The 24,017-nt window shown below is 41.8% G+C and overlaps 1 protein-coding gene across 1 annotated transcript in view; it reads left to right on the top strand.

Annotated features, from left to right (window-relative positions):
- Nucleotides 1–24,017, top strand: part of fam117bb (family with sequence similarity 117 member Bb) — a 219,564-nt gene that overhangs the window by 75,420 nt on the left and 120,127 nt on the right. The window contains exon 3 of the mRNA XM_063051555.1: nucleotides 1,338–1,430. Within this exon, the coding sequence (XP_062907625.1) occupies nucleotides 1,338–1,430 (93 nt within the window). The remainder of the gene's footprint in view (nucleotides 1–1,337; nucleotides 1,431–24,017) is intronic.

Here is a 24,017-nt window from a genome sequence, read left to right as displayed (position 1 = left end):
TCCTGGCATAATTTACATATTACTATTTAATTAATAATGGTTTTATTACTATTTATTATTTATGGTGCAACTGTAACGAAAACCAATTTCCCCCAGGATCAATAAAGTATGACTATGACTAAACAATGTAAGATATACACTCAATGGCTACTTTAGTAGGTACAGGAGGTTATGTTCATGATTTTCTGCTGCTGTAGCCCATCCATTTCAAGACTCGACATGGTGTGAGTTCAGGAATGCTCTTCTGCACACCACCGTTGTAATGTGTAGTAATTTGAGTATTTGTCACCTTCCTACCAGCTTGAACCCATCTGGCCATTCTCCTCTGACCTCTCTCATTAACGAGGTGCTTTTGCCCAACGAACTGCCACTCACTGGATTCTTTTTCTGTTTTATGTACCATTCCCTAAAAACGCTAGATCCTAGGAGATCAGTTTCTGAGATGCTGAAACCACCCCCATGTGGCACCAACAATCATTCCATGGTCAAAGTCATGTAGATCATAGTTCTTCTTCCTTCTGATGTTTGGTCTAAACAACAACTGATCCTCTTGACCATGTTCGCATGCTTTTATGCATTGAGTTGCTGTTGCATGATTGATTAGATATTTGCACTAACACACAGGTGTACCTATAAAGTAACCATTGAGTGTATAGCTTTGCTGAAATGATATAAGTTAAGTTCATTTCATTAAGAGGAGTATTCATATAGCTATTTCCATACAATTATGATCCATATTGCTTATGCTTATAATATCAAATTAGAAATTGCTGGAGAAATATAGCAGTTCAGCATCAAATGTTGCGGGGTAGTTGTAAGAAACATTTTGGGCCAGTGACTTTGGTCAGAACTGGGAAAAAGTTTGAAATTGTGCTTTAAGTTGTAGAGAAAAGAGATAATTGTGATGTTTGAGAGTAAGAGATTTGAGTAAATTATGCTTTTGCTGGCTAAGGTTGGTGAAGGCTTGTGAACTGCATCTGGTAAGTCTAGAGGAACTGTATGTAAGTGAATGGAAACAGGAGAGAGAAAACAAAATGTTTGAATTGAGGCTGTTAGAAATCTAGAGAAAAAATGTTGCAAATCCTCAGCAGGCCAGGCAGAATCAGTGGTGAGAATACTTAAGTCTGATCTTTTATCAGAACTAGTAGGTTTTGATAGAAACTGGAAAGCTGGTTATCTGAAATTAACTCTCTTCCTCTTCCCAGTACAGCATATCCCGGTGAAGATTTCCAGCTATTGGATTTGCAACACATGCAGCATTTTTTTTCTGATTTGGTTTATTGAAGGCAAATGAGCTTGTTTTCAAAGCAGTGATTTATTTATTTTTTTCTTGACAGACTCCAAACGCCTGGGCAGAAGAGATCTCTGAAAAAAAGAAAGGATCTCACAAACGTTCAGCATCCTGGGGAAGCAATGACCAGTTGAAAGAGGTTAGAATTTTTCCCCCACATTACGATCTGCATTTCCACATTTCATTATTCAACAATTTTTAGGCAGGATTCCTTACCATTTCTGTGCTTACATACTGTTTGATTTTTGGTATCGTGATAATAGTCCGTGAGGTTTTGAACTTGTAATTTACGTGGCTCGTGAGCAACATTACTCCAAGAATATTTAATAGATATGTCAAGTAGACAAGTGACTTTTTTCGTTTTTGAAACTGGAGTCCAACTTATAGCTCACAGGCAAAACATATGCACAGTAACTGAAATGCTCCTGCGCACATAGCCTTTGTTGCCACACAGTTGGAATTGGATGCAGCTAGCAAAAGTTTATGAAACATGAAAGATTTTCTTTGTTGCACTGTACTTCATTATACCCTTCAATTAGTATATAAGTCAAAAGTATGTGAATTTTCAATTTTCATTCTAAGTATTCATAGTATACATATTATGAAAAAGCGTAATTTGAAGTGCTGCGCAGTTTTCAGGTGTGTAAAAATGTTTTGCTCAGAGCAATGGTTGGTCTGCGCAGTGAAGCAAATTAGAGGAAATGTTGACATTAACTCAAGAAGGAGGAGGTTATTCTGCATTCCAAGAACAAAATAGCAGGAGTGCTCTTCAGGCTCTTGTGATGGATCTTTCACTTCAGTGCTGCTTTTATGCATTAACCCCATATCTCTTGATTAGTATCTAAACAACTTTTGATGCTTACTTAAAATAGGCTCCATGATGAAGCCTTCACTGCCATCTTAGATAGTGAACTTCTAAGACCTGCCACCATTTGGTGTAGAAATTTCATGTTTCATATTCCACAAGTATGGAGTTGTGACCTTGGTTCCAGTGCACAAGCCAGGAGAAATATCAATTATGTATATATCCTGAAAGAATTTTCTTTGTTGTGATGAGATCATCTTTCATTCCTCCAAAATTAAGTGTCACATATGACGAATTTGCCATTCTGGGAATCCATCTCATGAACACTTGCTGCACTCAGACTAAGCTTACCCTATGGAGATATTGACCGAAGGTGCACACAGTTTCAGATATGCACTCATCATGGCTCTATGTAATTCGAGCAAGGTGACTTCAGTAGTGCTTTCAAACCCTCTTTAAGCTTCCTACTTGCTTGCTGCTCATTAAACATGATAACCCTTCCAAAGATCTATGTTGACCTTGCCTAATCCTATTGTTATTTTCCAAGCTCCTTATTACCATTGAATAGATTCTAGCATTTTCCCTCTTTATATCTATCTAACTGGTTTACAGATTTTTTTCCCCTCTTTTCTTAAATATTGGAGTTACATTTGTAGTCTTCTAGATATCTGGTCCTGGCATTTAATTTTGTTTTGAAAACTAACTTCTTTTGTGTTATTTACTCTAGACCAGTAGCTCTCCATTATTTCTCAGAGGTTTTCTGTGTCTCCTGCGGAGCAGAGACAGACAGAAAATGTTTAAGCTCTCCCTGATTTCCTTACTATTGAATACAATTTCTCATTTTGTTGGTAAGGATTTCCTATTAACCTGTTCTTTGCCTCTTTAACACACGGATTCCGAAACCCACCTTCTATACCTTTACAAATGCATTCTGATTTTTTTAATATCAGTACTTTTGTTGTGGAGTCTGTTTGGATTTAAGTCCCTCATGGTTATGGTTTTACCCTTATTACATATATGAATTGAATTGACTTTATTTCTTACATCCTTCACATACATGAGGAGTAAAAATCATTACGTTACCTCTCCATCTAAATGTGCAATGTGCAATCATAGTAATTTATAATAATTTATAATAAATAGAACAGTCAATGTAATATAGAGTACACTCAAGTCAGCATGAGTTCATCAGTCTGATGGCCTGGTGGAAGAAGCTGTCCCAGAGCCTGTTGGTCATGGCTTTTATGCTGTGGTACCGCTTCCCGGATAGTAGCAGCTGGAATAGATTGTGGTTGGGATGGCTTGGGTCCCCAGTGATCCTACAGGCCCTTTTTACACACCTGTCCTTGTGAATGTCCTGATTCATGGGAAGTTCACAACTACAGATGCGCTGGGCTGACAGCACCACTCCGCAGAGTCCTGCAATTAAAGGAGGTACAGTTTCCATACCAGGCAGTGATGCAGCCAGTCAGGATGCTCTCAATTGTGCCCCTGTAGAAAGTTCTTAGGATTTGGGGGCCCATACCAAACTTCCTCAACCATCTAGAATGAAAGAGGTGCTGGTGTGCCTTTTTCACCACACAGCTGGTGTCTACAGAGCTTGTGAGGTTCTCAGTGATGTGGATGCTGAGGAACTTGAAGCTTTCTGATCTGAAGTTTTCTGATTTGTGCTGTGCTTCCTGTGCTAGATCAATAGATAATTTTACACAAGTGTTTTCTATCCCATGTTGCTTCTGAGATGCACTCAAATCAATCTGTGCCTAAAATTCTTTCTTTCCACGGCCTTTAATTAAATCTCAGGGCTGCTCTGCCTCCATTTCCATTTTATTCTTCAAGTATCCTTGAATGTTTAATTCACTGCAGTGATAACTTTGAAATCAGGTCTCCTATTGGATATTGCATTGTATTCATCTGATTTTATTGAATTCAAAACTTCAGTTAGCTTATTACAAATGTGCTTGCATTCATATTCAGAAATTATGTCAGTCTGTGTACTGTTTTTCTGACTCTGATTGGAGTTATACTCTTATATCGGCATGTATTCTCCTTTCTTGCCAGGCTCTGGTACATGTTTTCCATTGTGCTGAAACTGGGCCACTGTTTTGTCCTTTGTCGATAATTTTGCAGATTTGCTCTTGCCAAAACACCAATTGCAGCAGTTTGAAGAATTTTTTCCATCTCATTTTAAAGCAATCAACATTCTGAGCCTCTGAACAACATCCCCAATTGCTTTAGTTTTCTTAGACAGGGAAACATTTCCCTGGATCCAGGATCAATCTCATTGAGATAACCTCTGTCTTTTGTACTTGTCAGAGGCACCACTATTTATTTTAAAGCCCTTTATTTAACTACCTTTTTTCATTTTTCGGCCTAGTCCACTCCTTATCTTGATAACATCCTTGTACCATCCACCAACACCTTTGTCATCCCAGGGATCAGTCCAGTAAATCCTTGTGTTGCTTCATCTGAGGCAAATAAATACTTTCAGGCAACGAACAGACTGTCAGCAGTAAGGTGGTTCTTGCCACAACATTACATAATGGTAACGATCTTTTTTCTCAACCTTCAAAACAAAAGGATTGAATAAAACACTGTGTGCCTGTAAAATTATTTATACACAAGGACAGCCAGATTCCATGAAATCAATATCTAGCTGCCTTCAGTGTGATTGCCCTGAGCATTGAGGGTTGTGTGTTTAAGTCTACTGGTATGGATGCTGGTGGGGTGGAGCGATGGTGTGCTTCCTTGGGGTTACAGATAACTAATGCATGCATGTTGAGTGGGGTGGATATTCGTACCCCAGATGAATTGTTAATTCAGTTTTTGAGTACGGTTAAAGCTGTGGCAATGCTGCGGTTGTAGGGCAGAGATCTGATAAAAATGGCGGGCTCAGACCTTGATTTAGTTCAGACTAGCACTGATGTAACGGATCTGCCTGCTTCTATCAGTGCCCCAGGTAAGGCGGGGCCATGGCCTGCCCATACTGTCAGGGAGGAGGGGAAATGTAACGGAGCGGGCGAGTCACAAGTCGAGCTTCCTGTAGCTGGGGCCAGAGACTTCAAAGACAGGGTTCTATTGTTTCTGAGGAGTGAGGGCAAGGAGTGGTTGGATTTGGAATGTCTAATTAGTCCCCGTCTCCCAGTGAAAAGTGAGAATTCTGAGGTATCCGCCTTTACCTCTGTCGAATAAATGGATAAATGCCCAGGTTCAAAGTCCCTGCTATGGTAGGCTCCGCCTACTCTCTGGAATAACGGCCACCCCTAAAGCAGAAGAGGGTATGAGACTTGGATGGAGCAGACCTCTCAGGTTGTTAGATGAGTGGCAATGCTCTGATGATGTAGAGATTGTGTGAGAGTTTGAGGGGGTTGGCCGCTGACGTGGTGAGAGCTGTGAAAACAGGTCCACCTTTAGCTAACTTTGCCGATTATCTGGGCACTTTGGAGGGCAGCTTTGGTATGACAGCGAGCCCACTGGAGCTCATGGTGGGGTTTCAGAACATGCCTCAGGAGATGGGGGAGAAGCTTTCTGCTTACATTTTTCAGCTAGAGAGGCAGCTAAATTGTTTGCAGTGTAGAGGGGTCATTCAAGCGGCTGAGGTGGATCAGTTAAGAATGGACCAGATAGTCAAGGGCACCCAGTCCCAGGACCTGATTGTTTGTGGTCTCTGACAGTCTTGTAAGATGCACCCCCCCCCATCTCTCTTGTTGAGCTGATCAGAGAAGTACGGGAGGAGGAGGACGCGTCAGAGGTGCAGAAGAGCTCCGTGAAGTGACCACGGATAGCCTGCCTCCAGGGAGCGGTAGAGGAGATTGTGGCAGAGTTGAGAATGGAAATGTCTCAGCTGTTATCAGTGGGTGTGACTACCCCCCCCCATATGAGGGATCTGATGGGGGGATGGATCCCTTAAGGGGACAAACAATGGGAGGGCTGCTAGCAGCCGGTGTCATGGGAGAAGGAGAGTGAGCCCCTTGGTACCTAAGCAAAGAGAATCATTGGGAAAACATAGAGGAGACCCAGTAAGGGAACAGCCTGGTGTCTCTAGGGGAACATGTTCCCAGCATTATACCAAGGAACTCCTGACAGCGAAAGACCCTATTCCTGAAGGCTTAGTGGGACCATGCTCCAGTGTGTCACTACGGATAGAGGGTATTTATGCTGAAGCCATGTTCGACACCAGGTTGCAGGTCACGTTCTTGTACTGTTCATTTTACAACTGGTATCGCAAGCATTTACCATTGACACCATTCAGGGCACTGGAGATCTGGGGTCTCAGTGCTGGTGATTATCCCTATGATGGTTATTTGTCAGTGAAGCTGGAGTTTTCAGAGGCCGATGTGGGAGTCTCTGAGGTCTCTGATACATTGGTGCTGGTTTGTCCAGAACCTATTGAGAAGGGCAGTGTTTGCTGCAGGCCCTCTTAGCGGCAAGTAAGAAATCAATCACTAGAAAGTGGCTAAATCCAATACCACCTACATTAGAAGATTGGCACGAAATTATCTTGGAAATATTTAAAATGGAAAAGTTGACTTACTCCCTGAGAATTCAAAAAGAAAAATTTTATCAGATCTGGAATAAATGGATTGAATATATAACCCCAATGCGAGCAGACTTTAGATGACTCTCCTAATGATTTATACTGCTGTTCTCATCAACACAGTAATATTGCTAACGTAAGCACCCCCAGTCTAAATGTTTACTGTTTTTGTTTTCTTTTGGAAAATAGAGAATTAATACAAGTAAAGGAAAAGATTTGGGAAAGGGATAAAAAATGATAAAATTAAGTAAATAAGTACATAGGGATTGGGTAATTATGTCTGGGGGCAGGAGTAAGCGTGAACAAGTTAGGATATAAACACCTACAATGGTTGTTACATAGGCTTACATACAACATTTTGGACCAGAAGAAATGGTCCAGAAGGGATTTATGGAAACTATTGTTACTATGTTTCTTAACAACTAATACCTTTACTTAGCCTAATAGATTAGAATTACCACTGTACATAATTATCTATTTAAGTGTCTAATTTCCTTTTATATCATCTCAATGTGTACTTAAGAATGTATAAATAATTATAGTTTTATACATAAAAAAAGGAAAAGGTTATAAGTGTGGAAAAAGTACATGATACTTGTGAATTCCTTATCCAAATAAAAATAAAATTAAAAAAAAAGAGAAGGGCAGTGTTTCAGTTCTGGTGAGGACCAATATCCCTCTTGTGAGGAGACTCATGGGGGCCTGCAAGGAGAAGGCTGGCGAGAGCTTTCTGTGAACATTGTCCATGAACCCGGTGTTTCGAGCTGCTTTTGAGGAAGTGCATGGCTGTATTGGGCTGGATACTGAATTTAGATGAGGAACTGTGTGGTTCACCCAGTTAAAGCCAATGATGGTTCGGTCCGGGGAAGTAGCGACAGTGATGGGGACCCCCAAATTTCCTGGAGTGTCTGAAGGCGAGGTCCTCTTAGTGGATGCTCCTGAAGACCACGAGGGGGAGTCGGGATTTCCTGCTGGCGTACTGGTGAGTCCCTTACTGCAGAAGCCCTTGGTTGTACAGGCGAGCAGGATGGCAGTAATTGGGTTAGGGTGGTCACCTTCAAGCGGGAGTTACGTGTTGCACATCTGTTCCTGGTGATGGTAATGTCTAGTGTCCCTCTGGGACAAGCCAGGGAGAAACTATTGGAAAAAGGGGGAAAGTTGACAGCTGAGTCTTTCAACTTCGGGGACTTCTCGGTTCCTGTGGGTTGGAAGAGGAGGTTGGTAGAGAAGATGTTGAAGCTGGAAGGTGTCGTTTCCACTGATGAGTTTGATGTGGATCGTTCCAAGAGCACTCATCATACTATCTGGGTGACCGAGGACAAACCGTTTGGAGAGGTCACGGAGACCGGCCCCTGAAGAGGTGGAAGACATTTGGCAGCATCTGTGTAAGTTGAAGGAAGCTGGGATCATCATCATGTCCTGAAGCCCCTATGTGTCCCCAATAATAGTGACCCGAAAGAAGAATGGGTAGGTACACATGTGGACTATAGGACCCTGAACAGCCACACCGTCCCTGACCAGTGTACAGTCCCGAGGATCGAAGATGCACTGGTCTGTCTGGGTGGTACAAAGTGATTCAGTGTGCTGGACTTGAGTGGATATTACCAGATCCCCATGAGTGAGGCCAACAAAGAGAAGATGGCATTTATATGTCCACTGGGATTTTTCCAGTTCGAAAGGATGCCCCAGGGCATATCGGGAGCCCCTGCAACCTTCCAGTGGGTCATGCAGGAGATGGTGGGGGATATGAACTTACTTAAGGTATTGGTGTATCTGCATGACCTCATAGTGTTTGGATCCACCTTGGAAGAACATGAAATGAGGCTGCTGAAGGTGCTGGGGCAGCTGAAAGCTGAAGGGTTAAAACGTTCCCTGGACAAATGCCAGTTCTGTCAAACGTCTGTTAGCTGTGTTGGGCACATAGTCTCACGGGATGGAGTAGCTACAGATCTGGCTAAGATAGAGGCGGTGACCACTTGGCCAAGTTCCCAAGCTGTGAGCGCTCTGCACTCGTTCCGCGCGTTCTGTGGTTACTATCGGAGGTTCGTGAAAGGCTACGCAAAAGTGAGTCACCTGTTGAATCAGCTTCTGTGTGGTTGCCCTTTTTTGGGGAAGAAAGGTCAGGAGGGTGGAGAGTACTTTCGCCCATCAGAGCCCTTTGGCCAAGGTGGGATGCAAAATGTGAGGAGGTCTTTCAGTTGCTGAAGGAGCTGCTGACCTAGGCACCGGTGCTGGCTTTTGCGGACCCCTGATTGCCGTATGTACTACACACAGATGCCAGCCGAGAGGGCTTGGGGGCGTCCTGTATCAGGATCAGGGCACCAGATTGAGACCCGTTGCGTTTGTCAGCCGTAGTCTGTCGCCCTCCGAGAAAAACTATCCCACGCTCAAGTTGGAATTTCTGGCATTGAAATGAGCAGTGGGGGATAAGCTGAGTGACTACCTCTATGGGGCCAGGTTTGAGGTGAGGACGGACAACAACCAGCTAACATAAATCCTGACCTCGGCGAAACTGGATGCCACAGGCCATCGGTGGTTGGCAGCGTTGTCTGCCTATGATTTCAACCTGAAGTACCAGCTGGGAAGTAAGAACATTGATGCTGATGCTTTGTCCCGAAGGGCGCATGAAGGACTGGACAGGGACGAGGAGTGGGAGAGCGTTCCTGCCCCGGGGGTGAAGGCCCTGTGTCAGTTTGCCATCACTGTGAAGGCAGAGGGAAAGGAGGGGCAGGATTAAGCAGTGGATCAATTGGGAGCTTCTGATGCTGCCATTCCCCAAGTTTACTGTAACCTGACAACTCTGAAGACAAATCAGCTTCAGGAATAGAGATCTGGGAAAGTGGCAGCTGCTCAGCGAGATGGGCATTGGTGCCATTCGAGCAGTGGTTGAAAAGGGAGATGTTGCTCAGGCAGAGTAGAGGAAACATGCATTGGTGCCTCCGTTACTGAGAGAATAGCCTTAGTTGGAGTTGCAGAACCAGATCTTATATCAGGTCACATCAACCCCAGACTGACCTCGGAGTTGCCAGCTCGTTCTGCCAGAGAAGTATCGGAGGATTGTGTTGAAGTCAATAACTTGGGGAATATTCCATTGGGCCCTGGGGACTTAACCGACTTGATGCTCTTTAAGACACCCAGCACTACTCCTCCTCTACATCAACACGCCCTAGCATTTCAATACACTCAGCACTGAGCTCCCTATCCTCCTTGGTAAATATTGATGTAAAATACTCATTAAGGACCTCACCCACATCCTCAGCATCCAATCAAATGGTCCCTCCTTTATCCTTGAGTGGTTGAACCTGGTTATCCTCTTGCTCTTGAATGCCTTGGGATTCTCTTTATTCCTACTTGCCATTGACTTTTTATGGCTTTCCTAATTCTCTTCTTGAGTTCTTAAGTCAGATCACTCTCAGTCTTTTATAAACTTCTGAGTCTGAACCCAACCTGTCCAGCTTTCCACATAAATGATCTATCTGTCAGTATCTGGGATTTCCAAGTAAACCTTTCTACTGACTCCAGTGATACCTTTCCTTAAATTAGCAGAAGCCCCAAAGCTTTTAACACTACTCGAGACATGACCTCATGTACCATGTTTTCCTTGTATTTAACGCTCTGAAATAAAAGCCAATGTCACATTTGTTTTCTCAATTACTTGCTGTACCTATATGCTAGCTTCTATGTACAAGATCTCCAAAATCCCTTTGTGCTGCAGCTTTCTACTATCTTTATTTGGTCTGTTTTATCATCCTTACAAATGAAACAACTGGACATTTTTACATATTTATTCCACTTACTATTTTTTTTGCTCTTTCTCTAAATCTATTAATACATCTTAAAATGTGTCCTTGGCTTTGTTTCTCATCGGTTTTGATATCATTTGCTATAGCCCATTAACATGCCCCTTTGTTAATATATATTGTAAATTACTGCAGACTCAATACTGGTTACCAGCCTGAAAGTGGCTGATGTATACTTACAGGCGGTTACTGCTTCCTTCAAATCCTTTATGTATGTTTCCCTCCTTTTTGTGTCACATTTGACATTTTTGAAATGTATATAAATCATTATTGTATAATATTAAATAAGGGAAATTTCACAACATTGAACAGAAGTGTAATCAGACAAAAATTGGCTCGTGTAAAGGAGATGGTTGATGAGTGACCAAAAGATCCAAGAAAAATCAAAGGAGACTAGATGGCTGAAGATACAATTGATGATGCGACCTTGTGTGCAATGTCATATAACCTGAGAAGCACTCATATAAATGAAGGACTTAATAAGAGACAATGCAGAAAAGTTCAGGATTGAATATTGGTTATGTAGATTCTAAAAGGGGTATCACTCCAATGTGGCAGTGTCCTTTTGAAGATGTAACCAGTGGAAATAATGACTGGTGGTGGTCTTGAATTTTTGGAAACTTTCAATAAGTTCTGGCACAAGGGGTTGGTCAATAAGGTCAGACGATATGAAATTGGGAAATTGGGATCCAGTGAACGGGCAGAAAACTGAGAATGAGAACGAATAGGTCTTTAGAAGCACGGCAATGCAATGAGTGAGATACTGTGATTGTGCACCTGAATTAGTGGACTTGTTAATTTAAATTGATGAGCAGCATACTGGTTGAAAGTCACTGGTCTGGTGCCCTTGGGACCTGACCAGTGGCATACCACAGAAAATGCTGATTACAGAAATTGACCTTGGAGCCCCCTTAACACTTTGCAAAGCAAAATCTCTTAATAGCCTCCTGCTGTGGACTGAGAGCCTACGATTGTTATATTTAATAAACTTCAGTTCTTTGTGTACATTTTGTTTGTTTATTTTCACATAAATTCCATATGAAATTTGGCCTGTCCCCTAAAACCCTCACTAATTTTTTATAGATGCACCATAGAAAGCATTCTTCTAGGGTGCATCACAACCTGGTATGGAAGTTGTCCTGTCCAAGACCGGACTACCTTACTTTCCATTTTTCTATTTTCTATTTATGATTTATAATTTAAATTTTTAATATTTGCTATCGATTTGTAATCCAGGGAGCGGGAAGCGCAGAATCAAGTATCGCTGTGATGATTGTACGTTCTAGTATTAATTGTTTGGCGACAATAAAGTATAAAGTACAAGTATAAAGTACAGGTTTCTCCCGCCATCCGAAGGTAGAGCATTCCTATGAAACGGTTCGTAAGCTGGAATGTCGTAAAGCGAAGAAGTAATTACCATTAATCTATATAGGAAAAACTTGTTCGCAGACCTAGAAATAACCTACCAAGTCATGCCAAATAACACACAAAACCTAAAATAACAGTAACATATAGTAAAAGCAGGAATGATATGATGAATACACAGCCTATATAAAGTAGAAATACTTTTCCACAATCATTGCCACACTGTTCTCCGTAGCGAAAAGCGTTCTCGGCAGAAACACGGCACAAGCGCTCTGGGCAAAAACACCCTCTCCAGTAACCTTGTAGCTCTGAAGCTGCCAAATCATACCAAGTAACACCTAAAAATACATAGCCTATATAAAGTAGAAATAATGTATGTACAGTGTAGTATCACATGGGAATCGGGAAGACATCGAGCACACTGATGATGGTGTGTTAGGCTGAGTGGTCGGAGGTTGGGGTGGTGCAGTAGCCCCCACCCTCCGGGCAACGACCCGATACCGATCCACGAAGCATGCAGTGGTACAGCGGTAGCTGGAATGCACTCAGCACATCTTTAAGAAAAAAGCCGAAATAAACAAGCTATTTAATTAGGTGCTGCCTGGCACGTAAATGTCGGCACAGATCAGAGGTGATGCAATTGTTGCTGCTGTAGATTCTATGATATAAAGGTGTCTTCCTCCTCTGTGGCCATTGCGGATTATAGCCAGAAATAATTTACGTTTCCAGGTGTCGGGGCATGAAATGCATTAAAATTAAGGCATCCGTTAGTCTTGCAAGACCATGGATCTGCGCCTGGAAAGTCTTCACTCTCCAGGGCGCAGGCCTGGGCAAGGTTGTATGGAAGACCAGCAGTTGCCCATGCTGCAAGTCTCCCCTCTCCACAACACCAATGTTGTCCAAGGGAAGGGCATTAGGACCCATACAGTTTGGCACCAGCGTCGTCGCAGAGCAATGTGTGATTAAGTGCCTTGCTCAAGGACACAACGCGTTGCCTCGGCTGGGGCTCAAACTCACAACCTTCAGGTCGCTAGTCCAATGCCTTAGCCACTTGGCCACGTGAAGATATGCATGAAGATACCATAACTAGAGAGAAGGTTCTTGGGAAAGTGAAAGGTCTGAAGTAGCTAAGTCACCTGGACCAGATGATGTACACACCAGAGTTCTGAAAGAGGTGGCTAAAGAGATTGTGGAGGAAGCATTTGTAATGATCTCTTAAGAATTACTAGAATCTGGAATATTTCAGGAAGATTGGAAAATTGCAAATGTCACTTCACTCTTCAAGAAGGGAGAGAGACAGAAGAAAGGAAACTATGGGCTGGTTAGTCTGACCTCAGTGGTTGAGAAGATGTTGGAGTCAGTTATTAAGGATGAGGTCTCAGGGTACTTGGAGGCACATGATAAAATAGGCCGTAGTCAGCATGATTTCCTCAAAGGAAAATCTTGTCTGACAAATCTGTTGGAATTCTTTGAAGAAGTAACAAGCAGGATAGACAAAGGAGAATCAGTTGATGTTGTGTACTTGGATTTTCTGAAGGCCTTAGTGAAAAGGTGCCACACGTGAGGCTGCTTAACAAGCTACAAGCCTGTGTTATTACAGGAAAGATTCTAACATGAATAAAGCAGTAGCTAATTGGCAGGAGGCGAAGAGTGGGAATAAAAGAAGCCTTTACTGGTTGGCCACCAGTGACTAGTGTTCCACGGGTCTGTGTTGGGGCTGATTCTTTTTACATTATATATCAATTAGATGTTGGAATTGATGGCTTTGTTGCAAAGTCTGCAGACTATATGAAGATAGCTGGAGGGGCAGGGAGTTTGGAGGAAGTAGAGGCTACAGACGGACTTAGATTAGGAGAATGGGCAAAGAAATGGCATCCAGTGTCAGGAAATGTATGGTCATGCACTTTGGTAGAAGAAGTGAAGGGTTGACTATTTTCTAAATGCAGAGAAAATACAAAAATCTGAGTTGAAAAGGGACCTGGGAATCCTTGTGCAGGATTCCCTGAAAATTAATATTGCAGGTTGAGTGTGCAGTGCAGAAGGCAAATGCAATATTAGCATTAATTTGAAGAGGACTAGAATATAAAAGGAAGGATGTAATGTTGAAACTTTATAAAAGCACTGGTGAGGCCTCACTTGTAGTATTGTGAACAGGTTCGGGCCCCTTAGAAAGGATGTATTGAAACTGGAGAGGGTTTGAAGGGAATTCACGGAAATTATTTCAGGATTGAATGGCTTGTTATAGCAAGAGTATTTGATGGCTCTGAGCCTGTATTCACTAGAATCCAGAAGATTGAGGGGCGACCTCATTGAAACCTATCAAATGGTGAAAGGCCTTGACAGAGTGGATGTGGAGAAGATATTTCCTGTGGTGGGAGAATCTTAAGACCGGAGGACACCCCCTCAGAATAGAAGGCTGTCCATTTAGAATGGAGATGAGGAATTTATTTCACCAGGGAGTGGTGAATCAGTAGAATTTGTTGCCGCAGGCAGCTGTGGAGGCCAAATCTTTATGTATATTTAAGGCGGAGCTTGATAGATTATTTATTGGTCAGGGCATGAAGGGATATGGGGAGAAGGAGGAGATTGAGGCTGAGAGGAAAATTGGATCAGTCAAGATGAAATGGCAGAGCAGACTTGATGGGCCAAATGGCCTAATTCTTCTCCTGTATCTTAAGGTCTTATAAAGCTGCATGTTCTTGAATGGTTTGGCATGAATAGCAGAACTAGGTGAAAGCAAACTTCCTTTGGGTTGGATGTTGCCCTGCAGACATCAGCATCTGTGGTTTTCTCAGACTTTGCTGCAAAAGTGCAGTTTAGCATAAAAGATCAAATGTCATAGATCCTCCAGAGCAGGAATTCTCACCCTGGGATCATGGACCCCTCAGTTAATGTTAAGGGTCCATGGCATAAAAAAGAGTTGGGAACCCCTGTTCCAAAGCTTGTAGTTGGAGCATCTACATCATTATCCTGGAAGTCTCTTTAACTGCTAATTTTGCTTTCACTCTTTACTGTATGTTTACAATAATTGTGCATGTTTGAAGACTAACAAAGATAATAGCGTCACCATAAAAGTGGGCTCGTATTGGTGACCATATTTGCTTACCCTGAGGTTTTATCATTTGTCAAACTATAACTGCTTGCAAAGTTGTGCTCTGAATATATTATTTCAGTTTCTTTATATACTAGACACAGACTAAGGACCTAATAGCAGTAGACTCAGCATTGCGTTGTCCAAACATAATTCATGTTGTCATTGATGACTAATAGGGATGTAGCCTTACCAGAGTGACTGGCAAATTAGCAGAAATTATGGGAGATGCAACTTAGTGAGCATGATTCATGAATCCATTCCTTAAGTGCTTGCATTTTAAATTCTGTGCCTGGAAATGTGCTGCAGCTTTTACTTCAACATTGTCTGTACCACACATATGGAATGAAGCTGTAAAGTGACTCAAACCCAAATTCTAAATACTGCCTCTTTTAGCTTCATGTCAGTCCAGTTCTACTACCCTTCCACTGTCACTTCCTTATCTAGAAAATAAACTGGTAAAACCTCCTTGTATACCTTGATAAAGTAATGATAAATGTTGAACCTCAACCGGAAAATTAAACAGTTAGTAAATACAGTGCATGTTCTTAAATATTTTGTTGAAGAGTCTTGACCTGAAATATTGCCTATCCATTTGCCTCCATGATTGCCCTCTAACCAACTGAATTCCTCCAGCATATTTTTTGGCTCTGGATTCCAGCAGCTAATCCCTTGTGTTTCCTGGTTAAGTATTCTGTCAGGAATAAAAAAAAATCCACAAAAGCTCTTGTACCAACTATTATATATACCATATTTATTGCTGAATCAAACAGAAATGTACAAAATTGATCATTTTGCATAAAACACTATTGGAAAAGGACTAATGAAGAAATGGTGCAAGTCATGACAGGAAATAATAGAAATGCAGATATGACGTGGTAACAAAAAACTTTGGCTGGTGATGGCAGTGGAGACTGAGTTGGGATCTACAAAGTAGAGTGTACTAAAAATTATTTGTACTAAAAATGTTATCGAACTAGATAACCCACATTATAAAATGCACCCCGAACCGCCAAAGGAAATTTAACATGAAGGTGATTTCAGTGCCCACATTGTAGAACCTGAAAATGGAAGAAAGAAATGGGTGTCTGTGACACATGCATCGAACAGATACAGTATAAGTTCTAACCAGATACAAGTTCCTCAGCAATAAGGAATTGCTGAGATTTATTTAACATTGAGGTTTTTTTGTTTTGTTATGCTCTAGGGAGGAAAATGTGTTTGTGCACTTATAAGTTGGCATTTTCCACCCTTAACAAAGCACAAAAGATGCATGTTTTGCCAACTCTACTAACTTTGAGCACATTATCTGAATCGACCTTCACTCTTTCCAGCAAGATAACTCAGTACTGAACTGGCATGGTTTTGCACAGAACAGTACAGGCCCTTTGGCCCATGATGTTGTGCCAACCTTTTAACCTACTTCAAGATCAATCTAATTCTTTCCTCCCATGTAACCCTCCACTTTTCCTTCATCCCTGTGTCCATCTAAGATTTCCTTGCTGATTTGATTTGCTGCAAATGATGCATTTCTTAACACACACCTTCTTAACAACTCTATCAACTTGTGCAGCAACTTTGAGAGATTGATGGATGTGGACCTCATGCTGTTAGAAATCCTATTATAAACCCTCTACTCTGCCTTCACATTCAACCTTCCAAGGTGTATCACACCCACTTCTTCAGACCAGCTATGCATCTTGTCAATGTCCTATTTTAATATACAAGAACCTTTTACACTATCCACAACATCACCAACCTTCATGTCATCTTCAAACTTATTAATTCACCCTTCCACTTCCTCATCCAAGTCACTTATAAATATTACAAAGAGTAGGGGTCCCAGAATACAGCCTTGCAGATTCAATTAGGCTCGTGTGACATGTCCTTCCTGACTCTAAGAATCCTTTCTAATAATTCATCAACCATTGGCCTGTAATTCCCAGAATTATCCCTATTGCTCTTGAGCCAAGGAATAACATTTGCCACCCTCCAGTCTTCTGGTACTACTTCTATGGCAGTGAGAATGCAAAGACCATCTCCAAAGGCGCAGCAATCTCTTCTCTTGTTCCTAGTAATAACTTGGAGTGTATTCCTTCCGGCCTCGGGGACTTAATTATCTTAATGCTTTTCAAATGTTCCAACACATCCTCCTTAATGTTATGGTTTCAGCATATTACCCTGTCTATACTGTTCTCACATTCGTCAAGGTCCCTTTCACTGGAGTATAGTGAAGCAAAGTATTCATTAAGGATCTCCCCTACCTCCACTGACTCCAGGCATATGTTTCCTCCTTCATCCTGACTGCTCCTATTCCTTCTATAGTCATCCTTCTGATCGTCACATGCATGTTAGAACACCTTGGAGTTCCCCTCAATCGCACTTGCCGAGATTTTATCATGTCCCCTTTTATTCTCCTAGGTCCCATCTCAAGCTTCTTCCTGGCATCTTATAACTTTCAAGGGCTCTGTCCAATCCTTTCTTCCTCTTGATGAGATGTTGCACATCTTTTGTCAACCATGGTTCCTTCACCCCACCACCCTTCCCCTGCACTCACCATTTAAATACTTTTCCATACCATCTGCTCCTATCCCTCTCTAAGGCTATGGTAAAAGGTTGTGGAGTTGTAGTTACTGTCTCCAGAATGCTCTGCCACTGAGAGATCTGTCACATGACCAGATTCATTGCCTAGTACTTGCCCAGGCAAGTCGCATAGTTGCTGAATCACACCTAATGCATTCACTCAGTCCAGTAATGGATCCTTCTGGCACGCAGTTTTTAAGCTGACCATGATGTCCTTCTGTGTAATTCCATTTGCCTACATTAGTCTCACATTCTTCTACTCTCTTCCTTTCTAAGAAGTATCTGTCTAAATGTATTTTAAATGGCATAAGAATATCTGTCTCCACCACCTCCAGATGCAGTTAGTTCCAAATAATCATCATCCTCAGATTTCCTTTAAATTTCTGCCCTCTTCCCTTCCCCTCTTGCCCTCTGCCCCTTCTAGCTTTAGACTCCACTGTGCTGGGGAATGAAGAGTTCTGACTATCTAATATGTTCTGTGCAAGCATCTTAGGCACGTGTATACAGTGCCTATAGAAAGTTTTCACCTCTCTTCCCCCCCCCCCCCCAACCCTAGGGAAGTTTTAATGTTTCATTGCTTTACAACACTAAATCACAGTGGATTTAATTTAGCTATTTTGACACTAATCAACAGAAAAAGACTCGTGGCATAGTGAAAACAGATCTCTACAAAAATGACCTAAATTAGTTACAAATATGAAACTCAAAATAATTGATTATGTAAGAATTTACCCCCTTTAATATGACACACCAAATCATCACTGGTGCAGCCAATTAGTTTTAGAAGTTACACAATTAGTTAAGGTGTCCAGGCTATATATGAACCTGTGTGCAGTCAAGGTGTTTTAATTGACTGTAGTAAAAATACACCTGTATCTGGAAGGTCCAGCTGCTGGTGAGTCAGTATCCTGGCAAAAACTACACCATGAAGACAAAGGAACACTCCTATCAACTCTACAAAAAAGGTTACTGAAAAGTACAAGTCAGAAGATGGATACAAGAAAATTTCCTAATCACTGAATATCCCTTGAATTACAGTTAAGTCAATCGTCAAGAAATGGAAAGAATATGGCACAGCTGTAAATCTGCCTTGAGCAAGCAGTCCTCAAAAACTGAGTGACCATGCAAGGAGGGGACTAGTGAGGGAGGCCACCAAGAGACCTGTGACAACTCTGGAGGAGTTGCAAGCTTCAGTGGCTGAGATGAGAGAGACTGCGCATACAACAACTGTTGCCCGGGTTCTTCACCAGTCGCAGTTTTATGGGAGAGTGACAAAGGGAAAGCCTCTGGGGGAGAAAAGAACTCACATGAAATCTCGGCTACAGTCTGCCAGAAGGTATGTGGGAGACTGAAGTCAGCTGGAAGAAGGTTCTAAGTTCTGATGAAACCAAAATTGAACTTTTCGGCCATCAGACTAAATCAAACATCGCACACCATCAAAAACATATCAGAATATAATATCAGGTTTATTATATCATCCCTACTGTGAAGCATGGTGTGGCTGCATCATGCTTTGGGATGTTTCACTGCAGCAGGCCAGGAAAGGCTTGTAAAGGTAGAAGGTAACATGAATGCAGCAAGATACAGGGAAATCCTGGAGGAAAACCTGATGCAGTCCGCAAGAGAACTGCGACTTGGGGGAAGATTTGTTTTCCAGCAAGGCAATGGCTCCAAGCATAAAGCCAAAGCTTCACAGGAATGTCTTAAGAACAAAGTTAATGTCCTGGAATAGCTAAGTTAGAGTCCAGACCTCAATCTAATTGAGAATTTGTGGTTGGACTTGAAAAGGGCTGTTCACTCATGATACCCATGCAATCTGACGGAGCTTGAGCAGTTTTGTAAAGAAGAATGGAGAAAAATTGAAGTGTCCAGATGTACAAAGCTGATAGAGACCTATTCACACAGACTGAAGGCTGTAATTGCTGCCAAAGGTGGATCTGCTAAATACTGACTTGAAGGAGGCAAGTAATTATGCAATCAATTATATTGTGTGTAATTGTAATGAATTTAGACCAATTTGTAGAAATTTGCTTTCACTTTGACATGAAAGAATCTTTTCTGTTGATCAGTGTCAAAAAAGTCAAATTAAATCCTCTGTGATTCACTGCAGTAAAACAATAAAACATGAAAACTTCCAAGTGGTGTACTTGTATATAGCTATGGTGCCTAAGACTTTTGGACAGTACTGTATTTGTCAAAGTGGAGTGAAGAGCGAGTTTGTAAATCTGGTGGAAACAAAGGATATTGGGAATGGCTGCTTCCTACTACCCAGACAATTTTGGATTCAGTTCACCAAAACACCTCGGATTGTGACATCACTTTCCGGATCAGCCTATTATGTTGTCCTTGTCAAAAGCCTTACTGAAGTCCATAAACACAATGTTGCATTCATTAGTCTCCTTGGTTACCTGCTCAAATAAACAATCACATTTGTGTGACACACTCTCCTCTGCACAAAGCTATATAAACTCCTAATCAGTCCATGTCTTTCAAGTGAGTGTATATCAGTCCCTCAGTGTTTTCCAGCAACTTTGCTAGGAACGAAATAATGTTCACCAACCTGTAGTTCACAGGCTTATCCCTACTTCCATTGTTGTACTTAGGTGGCTAGCAAATCTGCAACAATCTTTGCTTTTCCCTTAATATCTTGGGATAGATCCTGTCTAATCCTGGTGACTTACCCACCCTAATGTGTTCCAAGATTTCTCTCACTTCATCCATCTTTGTATGGATATATTCCAGACCATCAATTTACCCTTGCCTTACTTAACTTTCCAGTCTCCATGGCCTTCTTTCTGATGAATACTGATGAGAACTATTCATTTAGTTCTTATCCCACTCATTTATAATGGTTACCTCTCCTCCACTCTTTCAGTGAGGTGAAGAGCCTCAACCTGTAATGTTAATGTCTGTTTTCTTCTACAGATGCTGCCCGATTCATTGAGTTCCTTCAGCAGTTTTGTTTTTAGCTCATTTGGTATCTTGTTCACATCCTTCAGTTCCATGCATAGATTACCACTTTGGCAACAGAGGGGATCTATTCCTTTCAGAACATGGAGCAGCACAGGAATAGGCCATTTTATCCACAATATTGTACTGAACTAATTAAGCTAATGTCACCTAATCCCTACCCCATGCACATGGCCCAAATCTCTCCATTCTCTGTATATTAACATACTTCTACAACTGCTCCTTAAATACCACTGTCCTATCTGCCACTACCCCTGGCAGCATATTCCAGAACCCACCACTATCTGTGTATAAAGTAAATTTTGCCCTGAAACTAATCTTTGAATTTTTCCCCCCTCATCTCATACATACCCTCTAGTGTTAGAGATTTCAACCCAGGACAAAAAGGTACTAGCTGTCAATATTATCTGGAAGAAGGCCAAATTTGAAGAAATGAGAAAGGATCTAAAAAGCGTGGATTGGGACAGGTTGTTCTCTGGCAAAGACGTGATTGGTAGGTGGGAAACCTTCAAAGGGGAAATTTTGAGAGTGCAAAGTTTGTATGTTCCTGTCAGGATTAAAGGCAAATTGAATAGGAATAAGGAACCTTGGTTCTCAAGGGATATTGCAACTCTGATAAAGAAGAAGAGGGAGTTGTATGAAATGTATAGGAAACAAGGGGTAAATCAGGTGCTTGAGGAGTATAAGAAGTGCAAGAAAATACTTAAGAAAGAAATCAGGAGGGCTAAAAGAAGACATGAGGTTGCCTTGGCAGTCAAAGTGAAGGATAATCCAAAGAGCTTTTACAGGTATATTAAGAGCAAAAGGATTGTAAGGGATAAAATTGGTCCTCTTGAAGATCAGAGTGGTCGGCTTTGTGCGGAACCAAAGGAAATGGGGGAGATCTTAAATAGGTTTTTTGCCTCTGTATTTACTAAGGAAGCTGGCATGAAATCTATGGAATTGAGGGAATCAAGTCGTGAGACCATGGAAACTGTACAGATTGAAAAGGAGGAGGTGCTTGCTGTCTTGAGGAAAATTAAAGTGGATAAATCCCCGGGACCTGACAGAGTGTTCCCTCGGACCTTGAAGGAGACGAGTGTTGAAATTGCAGGGGCCCTGGCAGAAATATTTAAAATGTCGCTGTCTTACGGGTGAAGTGCCGGAGGACTGGAGAGTGGCTCATGTTGTTCCGTTGTTTAAAAAAGGATCGAAAAGTAATCCGGGAAATTATAGGCCGGTGAGTTTAACGTCAGTAGTAGGTAAGTTATTGGAGGGAGTACTAAGAGACAGAATCTACAAGCATTTGGATAGACGGGCTTATTAGGGAGAGTCAACATGGCTTTGTGCGTGGTAGGTCATGTTTGACCAATCTATTGGAGTTTTTCGAGGAGGTTACCAGGAAAGTGGATGAAGGGAAGGCAGTGGATATTGTCTGCATGGACTTCAGTAAGGCCCTTGACAAGGTCCCGCATGGGAGGTTAGTTAGGAAAATTCAGTCACTAGGTATAGATGGAGAGGTGGTAAATTGGATTAGACATTGGCTCGATGGAAGAAGCCAGAGAGTGGTGGTAGAGAATTGCTTCTCTGAGTGGAGGCCTGTGACTAGTGGTGTGCCACAGGGATCAGTGCTGGGTCCATTGTTATTTGTCATCTATATCAATCATCTGGATGATAATGTGGTAAATTGGATCAGCAAGTTTGCTGATGATACAAAGATTGGAGGTGTAGTAGACAGTGAGGAAGGTTTTCAGAGCCTGCAGAGGGACTTGGACCAGCTGGAAAAATGGGCTGAAAAATGGCAGATGGAGTTTAATACTGACAAGTGTGAGGTATTGCACGTTGGAAGGACAAACCAACATAGAACATACAGGGTTAATGGTAAGGCACTGAGGAGCGCAGTGGAACAGAGGGATCTGGGAATACAGATACAAAATTCCCTAAAAGTGTCGTCACAGGTAGATAGGGTCGTAAAGAGAGCTTTTGGTACATTGGCCTTTATTAATCAAAGTATTGAGTATAAGAGCTGGAATGTTATGATGAGGTTGTATAAGGCATTGGTGGAGGCTGAATCTGGAGTATTGTGTTCAGTTTTGGTCACCAAATTACAGGAAGAATATAAATAAGGTTGAAAGAGTGCAGAGAAGGTTTACAAGGATGTTGCCGGGACTTGAGAAACTCAGTTACAGAGAAAGGTTGAATAGGTTAGGACTTCAGTCCCTGGAGCGTAGAAGAATGAGGGGAGATTTGATAGAGGTATATAAAATTATGATGGGTATAGATAGAGTGAATGCAAGCAGGCTTTTTCCACTAAGGCAAGGGGAGAAAAAAACCAGAGGACATGGGTTAAGGGTGAGGGGGGAAATGTTTAAAGGGAACATTAGGGCGGGCTTCTTCACACAGAGAGTGGTGGGAGTATGGAATGAGCTGCCACACGAGGTGGTAAATGCAGGTTCTTCTTTAACATTTAAGAATAAATTGGACAGATACATGGATGGGAGGTGTATGGAGGGATATGGTCTGTGTGCAGGTCAGTGGGACTAGGCAGAAAATGGTTCGGCACAGCCAAGAAGGGCCAAAGGGCCTGTTTCTGTGCTGTAGTTTCTATGGTTTCTATCTATGTCTGTACAGTTTTGTAAATTCTGAGATCTCCCCTTGGCCTCTGCTGCTACAAGGAAAGCGCTAGTTTGTCCAACCTTTCCTGGTACCGAGCACTTTCCAATCTAGGCAGCATCCTGGTTAACATTTGTACCCTTTCCATACCCTCTATATCCTTTCTATAATGGGATGACCAGAATTGAATGCAGTAGTCACAATGTGGTTTAACCAGAGTTCATAAAGCTGCAAAATAAACTCCGTCTCCTAAACTATATGCCTCAACTTATAAAGGAAAACCTACTATACACACACCTTCTTTAATCAACTTGTGAGATCATTTTTTGGGAGCAATGAACTTTTATCCCAAGATCCTTCTGTATGCCAACACTGTTAAGGGTTCTGCCATTAACTGTACTTTCCCATTACATTTGAGTTCCTAAAGTATAACACCTCACGCGTGTCTGGATTAATCTCCATCTGCCATTTCTCAACCTATATCTGCAATTGATTTATATGCCAGAGTACCTTTGGCAATCTTTTAGACTATTCATAATACCATCAATCCTTGTGTCATCTTTAGTCTTTCTAACCCACCTGTCACATTTATATTCAAACCATTTATATGTGTCGCAAGCAACAGAGATCCCTGTATGGATCACTATGAACACCACCAGTCATGAACATTCAACTGGATTATGACCCATCAACCACCACCCTCAATCTTCTATGGGCAAACCAATTCACCAAGGATACCATATATCTTAATCTTTTAGATAAGCCTACCCTGTGGGACCTTGTAGAATGCCTTATTAATGCCCATAAAGACAATATCCATTGTTATACTTCCATTGATCATCTTTATAACCCTCTCAAAAAAAAACTCAAGTACGTAAAGCAGGATTGTTCTGCACGAAGTCTTGTTGGTTGTCCCTAATTTGGCCATGCTTTTCCAGATACTCATAAATCCTATCCTTAAGGATTCCCTCCAATGGCTTCCCTAT

This window comes from Mobula hypostoma, chromosome 6, assembly GCF_963921235.1.
Source record: "Mobula hypostoma chromosome 6, sMobHyp1.1, whole genome shotgun sequence".
Taxonomy (NCBI): domain Eukaryota; kingdom Metazoa; phylum Chordata; class Chondrichthyes; order Myliobatiformes; family Myliobatidae; genus Mobula; species Mobula hypostoma.
This window is presented reverse-complemented; position numbering and strand designations above follow the sequence as displayed.